General features: G+C 37.0%; 3 protein-coding genes across 3 annotated transcripts in view; 1 reads left to right on the top strand and 2 right to left on the bottom strand.

The window, feature by feature from the left end:
• LOC129807792 (uncharacterized) overlaps window positions 1-15,086 on the bottom strand; it is an 802,905-nt gene that overhangs the window by 363,652 nt on the left and 424,167 nt on the right. The gene's annotated exons all lie outside the window — the stretch shown is intronic.
• On the top strand, window positions 1,425-11,525 carry LOC129807793 (cytochrome P450 4g15-like). Its single transcript, XM_055857287.1, has 5 exons — window positions 1,425-1,782; window positions 9,076-9,529; window positions 9,595-9,905; window positions 9,964-10,092; window positions 10,833-11,525. Exons 1-5 carry the CDS (start codon window positions 1,572-1,574, stop codon window positions 11,414-11,416), a joined length of 1,689 nt encoding a protein of 562 aa, XP_055713262.1. The 5' UTR covers window positions 1,425-1,571; the 3' UTR covers window positions 11,417-11,525.
• Window positions 11,462-15,002, bottom strand: LOC129807795 (monocarboxylate transporter 9). Its single transcript, XM_055857289.1, has 5 exons — window positions 14,593-15,002; window positions 14,264-14,534; window positions 13,251-14,039; window positions 13,038-13,158; window positions 11,462-11,791 (listed from the first exon to the last, which is right to left on the bottom strand). Exons 1-5 carry the CDS (start codon window positions 14,665-14,667, stop codon window positions 11,536-11,538), a joined length of 1,512 nt encoding a protein of 503 aa, XP_055713264.1. The 5' UTR covers window positions 14,668-15,002; the 3' UTR covers window positions 11,462-11,535.

Genomic DNA, 15,086 nt, shown 5'->3' with positions numbered 1-15,086 from the left:
TGCTAGAATTAATGAAAGTCTCACGAATAGCAGAGTACAAAGTCACCTGCAACAATGGTACCATAAGCTTATCTGGGTATACCACTGTTTTTTTTTTCTATTTTAACAAAATAATGACTAGATTTTATTTAAATAAAACTTTAGTTATTTATTGTGGTTAAATGTCTGAAAAACTTTCTAAAGGATCTGAAATAGATTTCTTAGTAAATCGACCTGTTTTAGAATCTGGTTCCAGTCTAGTGGATTAAGCAAGGAAGGAAAAAAGACGACAGAATGTAGGGGAAAGTGCTCTCCCTTCGAACGTTCATGCCTTCGAATAATGTGAATTTTATTTTATTTTTCCTAAGAGATTTGACTTTATTATCACAAAATTATTAATAATCGATAATAAGCTTACTAATATTTAATAGAAATGTGTAAATCTATCGGACAAACTTAAAGAAAATTCACATAATTCGAAGGCATGAACGTTCGAAGGGAGAGTACTTTCCCCTATACAAGCTTCTTATATTTCTCTGACCTTCAATTTAAAATAAAATCTTTAAAAACTTGATGTATACATTTGACTTTCAAGTAGATTAGTGTTTATTTCCTTTTTTTATTTAAATGTACTTTTATATTTAACATATTTTTTTAACATTTATTTTAAACATTTTTGAATAGTTCATGACAGATAATCTTACAGTCAAGCAAGGACATTTCAAACATTCAAAGATTTTTTGCGCTAATTGATAAGAATTTTCGTCACATGTTTTGTATCTTAATATAATTCATCATTAACCATCTCAGAGAGATGTTCTAGACGGATTTAATAAGTTTTTTATTTATGAAAACCGCACTTTAAATTTAATTTTACAAGAGGCTTTAAGAAGCAATTAAGGAGCAATTTATTTTATTTCTTCACTACTATCATAAATTTTTATTAAAATTTTAAATAAATTACTTAATTGGAATAATTTTAAAAATATTTGTAATGAAAAAATTGAAATTGTGAAATTGGAAAATCGGTCTGAGTCATCATCAACGTACCGATATTCAATTAATGTCCCCCACGTAACAAGAAAAGTCAACACAGAAAAGCAAAAGGAAAATATTTGACAAATAAAGGGACAATTATTTAAGGATGACATTGTCCTTAAAATCAAAAGAATAATAAGTATTAGATAGGAAGATCTAATTTTAGAACCATTTGCCTTAGGGAGATTCTTCAGGTGACGCAAAAATTACAAATTGCAATAGGAAGGTGTTTAGTAGGTAAAAAGAAAAATCAAATAATGTTAATTGTTTTTAGTAATTCAGCAATTACGGTATTGTGACAATTCCATCAAACAGTAACTGCGTACATTTTTTTTTAATGTGATCGCATTTGACTTTCAATCCCAATTAATTATGGGCATTCCATTAAGCCGCAGACTAGTTGGGTATAAAAGGTGGACAATTAGGTGTAATCACCTCAGTTGATTGTGTCTTCCGCTCCTGGCAATTTGGGATTCTAATCCTCTCTTTTCGTGCTGTGATGTGATAACATTGAAATTTGAGAGTGATAAGAGAGTTTGGGAAATTGTGCGAAAATGTCTGTGGAGTCGGAGTCAATGGTGGAGAGTAGATTGGGGTTCATCTCACCCCTGATGCTCCCACTGATCGCCACGACCATCTCCCTGTGGCTGGTGTATATATGGCAGCAGAGCCGTCGGATTGCCAAGATGGGCAATGCCCTACCCGGACCACCGACTCTGCCCTTCGTGGGTAATGCCCACATCCTCGTGGGGAAGACACATTCAGGTAAGACCAAGTGCTCAATAGTCCCCAAAAGACACTCTTGCACATTACATTTAAATTCCAAATTGTAACGACAAGCGAATTAATTAAAATAGGTCAAGTGAGGCTTAAGTTCAAAAACCTTCTTTAGCAAAATTTGGCAAAATTATTTGCAATTCATCCGGGACCATTTATAGCACTCAGTCAGTTTCCTTCAAGCAAGAACAAAAATGGAGAGATAATTTTTTCTAGGGCGATTATGACCCAATTAGCTCAAGAAATCCATCCGGTCTTTGCTTATGAGCCAGATTAAAAGATAAAAATATCCAGAAACTCTTTTCGCTTCTAAAACTCACACTTTTAATTTTTTCGCATAAAGTCTAATGATATACCTTTCAGTAAAAAATAAATTTACTCAGATATTGCAGATAAGAATTTTTTCTTGAATTCGCAAACAAGAAATTTTGCACAATTTTTTCTTGCTGCTTTTTCTCTGATCTTTCCCACAAAACTAACGATAGCAACCGAATGAAGGCTCAAAATGCATGCAAAGCTTAAGAAGAATATCAGTAAGACTATTACTAAAGGCACTAAAGTGATATTAATTGTATAAAAATTTTATTATCGCTTTAAATGATATTTCTGTGATACCACTCATGAGTGACCATTACGGGATAGAGTCTTTCAGTTCAGTAATTGGAGTATCAGTATCCTTCATCCAGGAGGAAAATGTCATTTCTTTTTTAATATTTAACTTCTTCTAATTTAATCTAGATTCCCTTATACGGGCTTCAGACTTAAGGTTTAGCCATATGGCTTAACTGTTCTAATTTCTCATCAATCACAAGTTTTTGGAAAAATGTAGCTTAGAATTGGATTATTAAAGATAAATGACTAGGTTCCTAAAAAGCAATAAAATTGCTCGCTATTTAAGATTTTGAGACCTTCGGAAACTGGGCTAAACCTCTAGTCTGAAGACTCTTTGTACATAAATTTTCTACATAATTCATTTGCATCAGCGAAGTAAAAAAATCGTAGGTCTCAGCTAGGAATTGAAAATGTTACGTCCGCTGAGGAACCACGCCCAAGCGGCTAAGCCCAATATACAGCCACTGCCTACATTATGACTTATGAATAACAAAAACCTTTAATTTTAATCCACCATCTCAAAAAAAATACCTTGAACAATAAAAAATTTTGTTGAAATATTATCAACTTTAAACATTTCATATACCTAAGAATGCAATATAAATCGGTCTTCAAACTAAAAGTTTAGCCCAGTTATCGATAGTCTTGAAGTTCTAAACATGCAATTGTAGATATTGCCCGAAAACTTTAAGATCAATTTTTCTTGCTACACAATCCAAAGTTTAAATTTAAACTAAATTAAATCAATTTGAATTAAATGCTTAAAGAAATTTGACACGTTAAAATTAAATAGCTTAATCGTGAAATACGAATCAACTTTAAAGGGCGACTTAAATACTAAAGTTTTAAAGATTAACATGGCACTTTCCTTAAAAAGAGTAGTAAAGTATCAAATGCTTCGCGAAATGCTCGAACTCGTAATTTAGACGCTATGCTTCTAAAGTATTTTCGCATCAATTACCATTTACCAATTCATAACTGATTTAAACCGATTCATAAATCACTCAAAAAATCGCACAAAATGGCTAAAGATAAAAATCGATTATCCGGTAAAAGGGGTGACAAAGCGGCCCAGGCTTTGCAAAATTCTCAAACTCGTAACTTAGATGCTATACCGCGAAAGTAGGGGAGACTGGGGCAAAACTTCTCAAAACGCATATTTAATTCTTTTACGAGCTCTTAGAAAACTTAAACGTTTTATAATAAGCATATTCTTATAGGAAATTTACTGCTCTACAACATTGCAGAAGACTATTTTCCTCTATTTCGAAAGAAATGTGATTTTCGAATCATTTTCTAAAAGTCGTTTTTGGGGAGATTCTCAAAATTACTGTGGCAAATTTTGTCAGTCTTCGGATAATTTGTGACGTTTGACTCTCGCAAACGTTAAAAATATCAAATAGACATATTTTTATAGGAAATTTATTCCTCTACAACTTTGTCGAAAATAATTTTCTCTATGTTAACGAGAAATGTTCTTAAATTGAGCTAATCAGTATTGATATTTTCTGTAAGACAAATATTCCAAAAATAGGGCTCAAAATTTCATTATTTTTTATTTTACATAATCCTTCCCCGAATCCCTTGAAACTTTGTAAGTTTAAGAAGATTCATGAGGGCTATCTATAATAAAAAATTCCAAGCCTCAGTCTCTTTTATTTTAGAAAATAGTGAATATTGAAATTTTCGTTTTGGCAAATTTTGCCCCAGTCTCCCCTACTTTCTTATTATTTGCCGATTTGAACCGATTCATAAATTACTAAAATAGATTGCCCCAAATTGTTGTAAAAATAGTAAAATTGATTTTCGGACGAAAATGATATATCGGTTCATAACTAGTTCAGTACCGTTTTGAACCGATTTAGAAATCGATAGGTGGGACATCTGACTGATTATATTGGATTCAAATCTTACGGTAGTCGTCAGAGACAGCTTCTTTTCTTTAATTAAAAACTCAATTTTTTCTCCAAAGCTGTCACCCCCCTTGCCCACTGACGAAAACCCATACGAGATAATACATACATAACCCATATGAGATAGAGCTTTCCGTGAATTATCCACTCGATTTTTTGTTTATAAAAATTTACTTCCGTTTTATTTTTCGTTAATTTTCCAAAAAAAAGAAAATCGGATAAGAAAGGCCTTCCAAAGTCGTTAACTTTGATCAACTGAAATTCGATGTTGAATATTTTTTCGGTCAAAAGTGTCTATGGACAAAATGTGCAAATGGACATTTTGAAGAGAATGTAGAGGATTGAAGGGAAAAGGTTTCTTTAGACAAAATAGACTTATGAGAAAAGGGAGCAGTCACTGAAGGCTGAAAGTCATTATTTCCTGGCGTTTAGCTCCAAAACGGTCACAAATTGAAAAAAAAAGTTCATTTACTGCTCTCTCTTTGTGTTCGAGCAGTAAAAATTACTGATAAAATGGATTAAATATTTAATACTAGGGTGGAATAACCGGCTATCGCCATGTTTAGGAAAAAATTAAATTCATTTAATCATAACTTTTGAATCCTTGTTACAAGATCAGTCAAATTTGACACAAAGTTACTTAGATGTATTGGCTCTAGATACGTGAAAACAATAATCCTAGAACATAACGCTGGACTACTTAAAAAACTGATTTTTATTAATAATGCAAAAATAACCATTTCGTCGCCACTTTTAACCACTTTTCGCCAGTTTTGTAAAATTTGTAACCACTTCTCGCCACCCACTTGAAAAGAACCACACTCGGTTATTTTAGGCAATGCTATGAAAAGAATACATTCACCATTTCTCTTTCCTTGTGATCACTTTATTATTACTCTCTTTAAATGATTTTTCTTCACTTTTATTTGAGAAATCAAATTATGGGGCTTTTGCAGAAAGTAAACAATGCAGATTTGACAACTGAAAATGTACGAAGTGAAGTTAGCGTCGCCTATTGAAAAGATATGGCGACAGGTGGTAAAATCAATTCCAGAATATTACCACTTCTCGCCATGCCTCATTTTTATACAAAAATAATATAAAATGAAATATTAATTGACTAAATACAAATTTTATGTATTCCACAAGTGCAATTAAATATTCAATAGACAAATTATTTACCCAAATAGGTATTTTTGGCCTGATGAAAATTTGACGACACTTAGTACATTTGGTAAGAGATGTTGGATTCGATGCACTTGCTTAAAATATTGCTCTAAAAAGTGATCAAAATCGTGAATCCAAAACAAATAATTATTATTTTTCGATTCTATGCGTAGAAGCAGAAACAATACAAAAAAAATTGCGACTCATTTATTTAATAAATTGCGAAAAATAGCGATTTCAATGTAAGTGGCGAGAAGTGGGGCACTGGCGAGAACTGGTGATTCCACCCTAATAACGTAAAATTTAGTTTTCAAATTTTTGAAATTTCCTTGGTCTCAGGAATTAAAAAATTCGTTCCGAGAATGTTTTTTTATTATTTTACGTTTTTCTTATCAAACGAAGTTTAACCCTTTAAGGATGATTACTCTTATTTTAGGACAGAATGTCTTTGATTGGGATTGCACATGCAATACACCGACGCTCACCGGAAGGACATTCTGTCCTAAAAGAACAGTATCATCCATCGTCGGCTCATCTCTCTAAGGAGATTTGATAATTTGAATTTGATAAAATCGGTACTTTAATTACTAATGTAGAAGCTAAATTAGGGACAATAAACTCGACATAAGAAGTTAATGCAGATTTTTATAGTCCATTATCTTTAGGGTCTTTGAATTTTTGTAAAAAACTTTCACAGGTCAAGAGGAAACAATCGGTTTTAAAGAACTTGTCGAGTATATCAAGTATTAAATGTGATTTTTTTTAAGTGATAACTTATATAGGTTGACTGAATTATCTCTGAAGACTATTAAAAAGACTTTTATATTTATTTTTTATTATGTTATTATATTTCTGTTGATAACTTACAGTTAAGTTGACATAGATCATGGTTGCGTACATCCATTTGATTTTAAAACTCATATTAAATGAGATTAAAATGTGTAACGTTCTTAGAAGTACATTATTGTAGGCTTCATAAAGCCATTGAAAGTACTGGCAAGGCAGAGGGTGTAGGCTCTCATATTGGGAAACACAATGACATCGCCGATTTCAAAAAGCGGCAAAATCATCTTCTCAGACAATTTGTTGAGATCGTTACAGGAAGGACTCATGAGAGAACAATTAACAGCCTGAACTTCTGTTTTTCTATCGGAAGCTTTCCTAGCTAGGGCATAGCATGGTCTTAGAGGAATATCGTAGCGGATAATGTTAAATGATCCATGTATGCCATCGTTGATGATGTACTTTACATGAGACACGTTCCCGTCTGCATCCAGATATTCCTTCTTAGAATGGACAGTCACACCCAATTCAAACTAGGTGATCAATGCTTATAGTTCGTTAGAAGATGAAGGCGCTTGATTAACACAATTAGCCGATCAAAGCTGACTTGTCGATGCGATCGATTGATTTTCTACAAACGTTGTCCTTCCGACTACAATTAGATACTTAAAACGAGTAATCAAGCGATACGAGGCAAGTAAAGCTGATTAACATTAACAGTCTACTAATGCGGTTATTCAGTGTAACGAAGCTATTGTACTAACCAATTTTATTGGCTTTAGTCGAGCAACTGATCAACGTTTGTCAACTGAGATCTGTTTTCTTGATTTAATTTGACAGGATAACGGATAATTGAAGATAGTTTACTTCAGTTGAGAACAGATACTAACGGTAGTAACCAATCAACACCTCCAGTAGATAAACTGATCATCATCAGTTAACCGATCTATTTCTTATTTGCTTTGATTATGATCACTTAATTAAAGCTATTGATGAATACGAACGTTAAGTCGACCTAATACGTTTGGTAGATCAAACTTCAAAGTTTACTTAGGTTAAGAATAGATAATTGAAGCGCTTCATCAAACACGAAAAGGAAATCAAAGCCTCTGATCAAGAATAATAGTAGATTATCAATGTGGTTGATCAACATTAGTTAACCGATCACGACCATCGACTCAATATAAATTACAGATAAGCAAGTTTAGTTGATTTGTTATTCAAAGTTTACTTCGCTTGAGAACAGTTTTTTGAAGCAGTTGTCTGAACACATCAAGATAACAAAGGCAACTGATCAACGCTAAAAGTCGATTATAAACGCGTTTGATCAAAGTAACGAGCCACTTGAAGCAATCGATCAACACCCTCAGTAGATCAACTGATCAATGATCAAGGAGTGAAGAATGGTAGTATGTATCTGAAGTCGCCGTCCTACGCGATCTTTTGATCTACTATTTCCTATTATTCCGCTACTACCGAGTCCATGGGAACAAGGAACGATTCTCCAAGCGTATTTAGGGTATTTCGGAACTAGTCGGAGCTCCTTGACTGTCCCCGGGGACTGTGAGTGATCCCTCTACTACGAGGCTAAAATTGAGATGAAAAGAAAACACGCAGACTTAAAGTAACTGGTTTATGAAGATAATCGGGTGATCTACCATTCCTGGTTTACATCGGATACCATCAGCTACTTAAAACGAATTATAAACGCGTTCTGGAAATCTAATTGATGACTGTTTAAAGGGTTCAAAGCAAGTAAATCGATCAACCTATCACGATTTACTCTCGCTACAATCAACTGAATGAAACGATTGATCAACACTGATGGTTCTCTCACAGACTTTACTTGTTTATCCCTCAGTTTAATGAAGATTGATAACGTTTGCAAAAACAGATTCTTACAAAAAAAAAAAGAAGAAACACTATAAATCCAATTTTTGCCTTATAAAGATGTAAGAAAAAGCTAAGATTGTAAAGAATCTCAGATAAAAAGCTTACTGAGCTTCCAGATAAACAAGGTGAATCTTCTTGGAAAAGTGAAAGTTCCTGGATGGAATCAAAGTTCATAACACTGATATTGTTGGCAGCGGCATAGCAAATATGAGAAATAGCCTTGTAAGGATGAGCATAGATTATTCTGTCAGAAGCGACTCCGTATTTGAAGACTAGTTTGAACTCTTCAATGGAGGAACAGTCGAAACAGACGCCGACGCCCAACTCAGCCAACAATTTCACTACATTCTCATCGGAATTGCACTTGATGAGATAAAAGGGCTTCACACGCGGTAGTTTTTGACGCCATACTTCATACATCCAGGCTACGTCCGATAAATTACAAAGATAGAGCGCCTCGTCTTGGCCAGCTACTTTCTCTTCGTAGATCTTCTGGCGAAATATAGCATCTACATCCAACTGACCCTCAAATGAAGTGATTCCGTTCTCTATTGTAAACTAAATCTTTTTCACAATCTTCCTTACAGTTATGAAATTTTTAACTTTCTGTTTATACGGTAATAAAACAATTACGCAAAAATTGTGTTACTACAGATACAAAAAGACTGAACTCATTTTGCTACACTCATTAACTAGTTTAAGTTCGGTTATTCAGAGTTATTTTTGTTCCCTTGTGTAAATTTTTTAATACTTTTTAATTAAATCTCTCACGGTTAGTGACGGTCATTGTATCTGATGATACAGTCATACAATCTGACTGTACGAAACTGTGACGGGAGGAAGTAACTAAGCTTTCGAGCGAAATTAATAACCAATAAATTTTTAATAGTCTTTCATTAATTTTCTCTTCAAGAAATTTTCGAATTTGTCTTGGAGCTAAGCAACGGTTTCGGCAACGTAATTCGCGCCTTCTTGGGCAACAGCCTCGTTGTTTTCCTCACGCATCCAGACGACATTGAAATCATCCTCAACAGCCAGGTACATTTGGACAAGTCCGATGAGTATCGCTTCTTCAAGCCTTGGCTTGGAGATGGCCTGCTAATCAGTTCTGGAGATCGCTGGCGCAGTCATAGAAAGATCATAGCACCGGCCTTTCACATGAACGTCCTTAAGTCCTTCGTCAACACTTTCAACAGCAACAGCCTGGCTGTTGTTGAGAAGATGCGCGAGGAAGTCGGAAAGAAGGTATTTGATGTACATGACTACATGAGTGCCGTAACTGTTGATATCCTGCTGGAAACGGCGATGGGAACAGAAAGAACAAGGAAGGGCAATGAGGGATTCAACTACGCAATGGCTGTTATGAAGTGAGTATTTCTATCCTGGATCCTAATGCTTCAAAATCATTCTTAACTTTCGATTGATCTTTCAGAATGTGCGACATCCTCCATGCTCGACACATGCGATTCTACCTCCGTTTCGACACCATCTTCAACTGGTCCAGAATGAGGCTTGAACAGGAAAAACTCTTGAACATCATCCACGGTCTCACAAAGAAGGTTATCAAGAAGAAGACTCAGATCTATGATGAGAACTTCAAGAAGGGTATCATTCCAAGTCCATCCCTCAATGAAATCATCGCCAATGACTCCTACAGCAAGCCCGAAGTCAAGAAAACTCCTTCAGGGGAAAATGTCAAAGGTCTTAGGGATGATCTGGATGAGATCGATGAGAATGATATCGGTAAGTTGGGAATCGGTCGTCTTAGGGAACTGAGTTAATTGAAAATGTTGAATTATAGGAGAGAAGCGTCGATTGGCCTTCTTGGACTTGATGATCGAGACAGCAAGAGGAGGCGCTTCAAACTTCTCAGATGAAGATATCAAGCAACAAGTGGACACCATTATGTTCGAAGGACATGATACCACTGGTAAGATCCGTTAAAAATACTTCTTGGAAGAATGAAGAAACTGAGGGTACCTAAGCGGTAGATCGACAACGATTTCGTTTTAAGAATTTGCGAAATCGGTTCGGCTTCGATCGTGTGATCTGATATTACCGGGCAGCAGAATCTAGAACAGAGGCGTGTAAGAACCGTTAAAACCGAATAAACGTCAAATGAAACAGGTACGTCAATGGTCAAAACGCTACTATAACAAACTTATTTTGACGTTAATTCGGTTTCAACGGTTTTTGCACACCTCTGATCTAGAGAGGCTCTATTTGCTCTCCTAATTGCTATTCACAAACCCTACTCTATCTTCACTAAAGATCAGTTATTATGGTCCTTGCTCTTTCGAACGATTAATGATTGGTATCAGAATTAAGGAAGGACCCGTTAACGGAGATGATCTTTACGAAAAATTGATGATTGGTTTTTATAAAGACCGGTGATCGGTTAACAGCTATATATTCTTCCATTTGCATTAGTACTTTAAGGTTACAGTAAATGCGGGTGACTTTGTCCCCTGTGGGTGATTTTGACCACCTCCTGTTCGTAAGCTTTTCTTTAATTCTAATGTTTAATAACGGTTCTCGCCGATCAGACGTGGTAGATCCAATCGGTAAAGACCACCCTTAAGTTCTAGAAGTAAAGAAAAGCTTACGAACAGGAAGGTGTCAAAATCACCACACTCATGGTACCAATCCACAATATCTTCCATCTTAAAGCTGCCGGATCCAGCTTTGTTCTCTGCCTTATGGGATCACACCAGGACATTCAAGAGAAAGTTTACAAGGAACTGAAAAATATCTTCGGGGACTCAGACCGACCATGTACCTTTGCTGACACCCTGGAAATGAAGTACTTGGAGCGTGTGATCATGGAATCCCTCAGGCTGTACCCACCAGTACCTTTGATTGCCAGAAAGATCCAACAGGATGTGAAACTCAATACTGACAACTACGTCCTCCCAGCTGGATGTACCGTCGTCATTGGAACATTCAAACTTCACCGACGCGGCGACATCTACCCCAATCCCGATGTCTTCAATCCCGACAACTTCCTCCCCGAACACACCCAGAACCGTCATTACTACAGCTTCATCCCCTTCTCAGCCGGACCAAGGAGCTGCGTGGGACGCAAGTATGCCATGCTAAAACTCAAGGTCCTCCTCTCCACCATCCTCCGGAACTACAAGATCAACTCAGACCTCACGGAGAAGGACTTTAAGCTGCAAGCGGACATTATTCTCAAGAGAGCCGACGGTTTTAGGATTTCAATTGAACCACGTCGCAAGGAGAAGGTAATCTAGGAACAGACGCACCCAAGGAACGACAATTAATGATCAACCTTTGTCTTTCTGTAATGAATATTAATTTTTAAATAAACATGCAATTCAGTGCCCAGAGTGGCCAAAATGACTTCCAGTCTTTAGTTGCCATTGGCCGGCTGTTCCTGCATCTCAATCACTGTAACCTTAGGTACGGTGGGGTCTCGAGGTCGCCAGTATCTGACATAGAGGACCTCGAGGATCCAGGGAACGGCACAGAGAGCCATGCACAAGTTGAGGCTGTGGAAGAAGATCGGGTAGCTCTGTGTTGCATCACGAATGTAACCACTGATGGGCCCAACTATGAAGCCTATGTTTCCGGAAATGGCCATAAAGAGACCGTAGCCTGAAGGAAACCTGAAAATCCGCAATTTAAGGAGGTGATTATCTAACTGCTTGATGGACTGATTCGCATATCGTTTTAGTTCAAGCGGACCACCGATTTATCGAGCTAGGTAGAAGAGGTTGAGGTTTGTTTTGCTCAGTGACCGGTTTTCCGTTTCTTCTTTCTGGATTTACTGATTAAAACCTATCATAACATCTACTAAGATTCGAAACATTATTATCTCTTTAGTTTTTGAGGTTAGGCCTGAGATAACCTGAAAGAAGTTAGACTCCTTCCGAGGGCATCAAGGATATTCTACTCTTACAGAACGATTTCACGTTAATTTTTGTCAGAGCTTTCGGCACTACAATGCGCCTTCCTCTGTGTCTAAATAAGAAGCAAAGGAAGTTGAAAATTAAATGTATCTTGGAAATGTCTTTTGTAGACCACATGGCTCCGTTCAGTAATAACCTTTCGAAGAGACAAAGCTACTCCAAAGCCAAGCCAAACCCATTCGAAAATCTACCGGAAGCCTAAAGTGCAAGTTCACGTACTCGTCGCTTTATCGCTGATTGTTCTGCCATTTCGAATTTCGATATTCTTGACACTTCAATTGTCAACAATGTCAACAACAGTGTGCAAAGTTTGCTGCAAAAAGTGAATTTTTGTGTAGTTTTGTGGAAATTCAGGATGGCAGAACGTCTTAATTGCACTTTCACTTAATGAGATGTCCTTTTAGGAACTTGCTCATTTTTGTGTAACTCGTCGGTTTAAACGTTCGAACTTCCAACGGGTTTTTAGGTAAGTTCTCTCTGATATACCTTCGAATCGGTAAAGGAAAAACCTCTATCGAAGAGAGCTCTCAAATCGGGAAGGTTATTACTGAACGAGAGGAATGTCTCTCTGCCACTTAAAAAGTTTTCGAATAAAGATTTGCCAATAAAAAGCTTAGAAAGATCTCAATATAATTCCTCATTCGCCTCATCCCATGCAAACTCTTTATTAAGATTGTAAAACCTATTCTTGGATTGAATGCGTGGTTTCTGGTATAAACATCAAGATTAAAAAGCACATTGAAATTGTTGTCGCACTTGATCACTGTGTAAATATTAGCATTCGCGTTATCTTCATTTTTGCTATTAATCTAGAAAAGAGCTTCATGTTTACTGATGGACTGAAAACAAGTATACAAGCTTCTGTTTTCTTATATTTTCCTTTGTTTTCTTTGTAATTTTTGAGAACGTAATATCAATGAAGGGAAACGCAAAAATAACTTACCTTTCTTGTGGAAGATATTCAGCAAATACCAACGGAAGTGGCACATGAATCCACGTCCTGAGAAATCCCATAATCCCAATGATAAAAGCCATCCCATTGAAGTCGAACACGCAGAGATGAGCTACAAAGGAATTCAGAAGATCACCGAATTATCTAAGAGTACACACACGTGAATCGAATGAAAGATAAGACTCTGGTCTATATCCAACGTACCAAATCGCGCGGCAACGGTAAAAGCTGCTCCCGCCAGGTAAACATATCGCGACTTCACCTTAATGCAAGTACTAGCGAGTGCTAGGAAAGTTCTTGAAGCCAAGTCAGCAGCAGCTCCAATTGCAATGATCTTGGCCGTGTCCTGCTTAGAGAAGTTCAGACTTAGCAAGTACATGGGCAGGACGGCAAAGAAGGTATTATCTGAGAACAGAGCGAAAGAGATTCCCAAGACGATGTTGACATACACGAGATCGTTAAGAAGCGTGAGATCGAGAAAGTCAACAAGAACCTGCCACTTTCCAGCTGGTTTCTTGTCCCTCTCCGATGCATCACTGATCACAATTGGTCCTGCCCAGTTTCCTAAACTCGAAATACTCGAGGCTCTTCGGGACTTGATCCTCTCCTCTTGCGCCTTGATCGCTTGGACAGGATGCTTAGGTAGGAGCTTCTCAACAGTGGCCCTATCTTCTTCACTTTCAGTCTTCTTTGTAATCTTCTCTTCAGGAACATTTTCAGGATCATCGTCCTCTACTTTTACTTTCTTCATATGCCACTCTACAGGATGCATCACCAACATCCCAACGATCGCATGACCATTGAGTGCAGCCATGATGGCCATGCATCCCCGGAAGCCATAATTATCCATCAACCACTGAATCAGGATCGGATAGATCATTGATCCCAATCCAATGAGTGTTTGAGCAATGCTCATCATAAAGACGCGTTTCTCTTCAAAATAGAGATTAAACGTTGTATAGGCTGACGGGATGATCAGACCGAAGCCGATTCCTTATGAAAAAGAAGATCACAAAGTTACAATAACGATCTTCAAAAATTTTGTACATAAAGCCACATGAAGCAGAGTTAATCTTGATGAACAAAAGCCACAATCACTCAGTTTTATCCCGGTCAGAAAGCTTTTCTTCTGAACAGCTTGATTTACAAGATTAACAAGATAAACAAAAAAACAATGAAGATTCTCTGACTAAGAAAACATAATCTTGAGAGATCACCTTGAACCACTGAGAACGAGACGAGAAGTTGAGTGACTGAAGTCACAAAGATCACCATAAAACTGCCGGCAACATAGAGAAATGCCCCGGCCAGGGCGATCTTCCTCACAGTGTACTTCTTGAACAGGGTATTGGTGAAGAGTCCAGCAATGCTGAAGGAGCTGAAGAAGCAACTCGTAATCAAGGCTATTGCACTTGTCTCCTCTCCCAAGCTCGTCAGGAAATCCCCAAACATGAGCCCAAAGGAAGGAAGGGTTCCCAATGCGCACATCTTAGAAACAAAGAGACTGTAAGGACCACTTTATCCGGAACCAACACAAACTACTTACAAGGGATATCGCCAAACCCAACCCAACAATATATCCCCATCCTCCTTCTGGAGTCACTTTCTTGTACTTTCCCATGTTGGCAGATCAAAATAGCATCACAGACTGATGGACGAGAGAGAAATCTGCAGCAATCTCAGCTCTGTCTAAGCTATCTCGACAAATAACGTCAAGATTAGCAAAGAAGCAAGCCCACCAATAAATACATAAATCATCTCCGCGAGATTCTTCACAGTACATTAAATGACAACACGCTGTGGACTTAACATAATTTTGCCTATCGGAGAATTCTCTGATAAGCCCAGCCCAAGATAAAACATTGCATTGCATTGAATACGTTTACTTGTCGTCGTTTTAGAATCACTCATTTAAATTTAAACCGGGAAATAGTTATTTTGGGCTGATAACGGGTTTAGAGGAAGTAGCTCTTGATAATGAGAATGTAGACGAAACGTATTACGTAGGTGAAATGAGATAGGTTTGGTAGGTAACTTGTT

Source organism: Phlebotomus papatasi, chromosome 3 (assembly GCF_024763615.1).
Source record: "Phlebotomus papatasi isolate M1 chromosome 3, Ppap_2.1, whole genome shotgun sequence".
Taxonomy (NCBI): domain Eukaryota; kingdom Metazoa; phylum Arthropoda; class Insecta; order Diptera; family Psychodidae; genus Phlebotomus; species Phlebotomus papatasi.
Note: the sequence above shows the minus strand (reverse complement) of the source record. Positions and strands in the feature narration are given on the sequence as shown.

Coding starts and splice junctions, on each gene's coding strand:
- LOC129807793 (XM_055857287.1), top strand. CDS start 1,572: ATGTCTGTGGAGTCGGAGTCAATGGTGGAGAGTAGATTGGGGTTCATC. Junction 1,783..9,075: donor CGTGGGGAAGACACATTCAG/GTAAGACCAAGT, acceptor TTTCTCTTCAAG/AAATTTTCGAATTTGTCTTG. Junction 9,530..9,594: donor TACGCAATGGCTGTTATGAA/GTGAGTATTTCT, acceptor TTGATCTTTCAG/AATGTGCGACATCCTCCATG.
- LOC129807795 (XM_055857289.1), bottom strand. CDS start 14,667: ATGGGAAAGTACAAGAAAGTGACTCCAGAAGGAGGATGGGGATATATT. Junction 14,040..14,263: donor CTCGTTCTCAGTGGTTCAAG/GTGATCTCTCAA, acceptor CTTTTTCATAAG/GAATCGGCTTCGGTCTGATC. Junction 13,159..13,250: donor TACCGTTGCCGCGCGATTTG/GTACGTTGGATA, acceptor ATTCCTTTGTAG/CTCATCTCTGCGTGTTCGAC.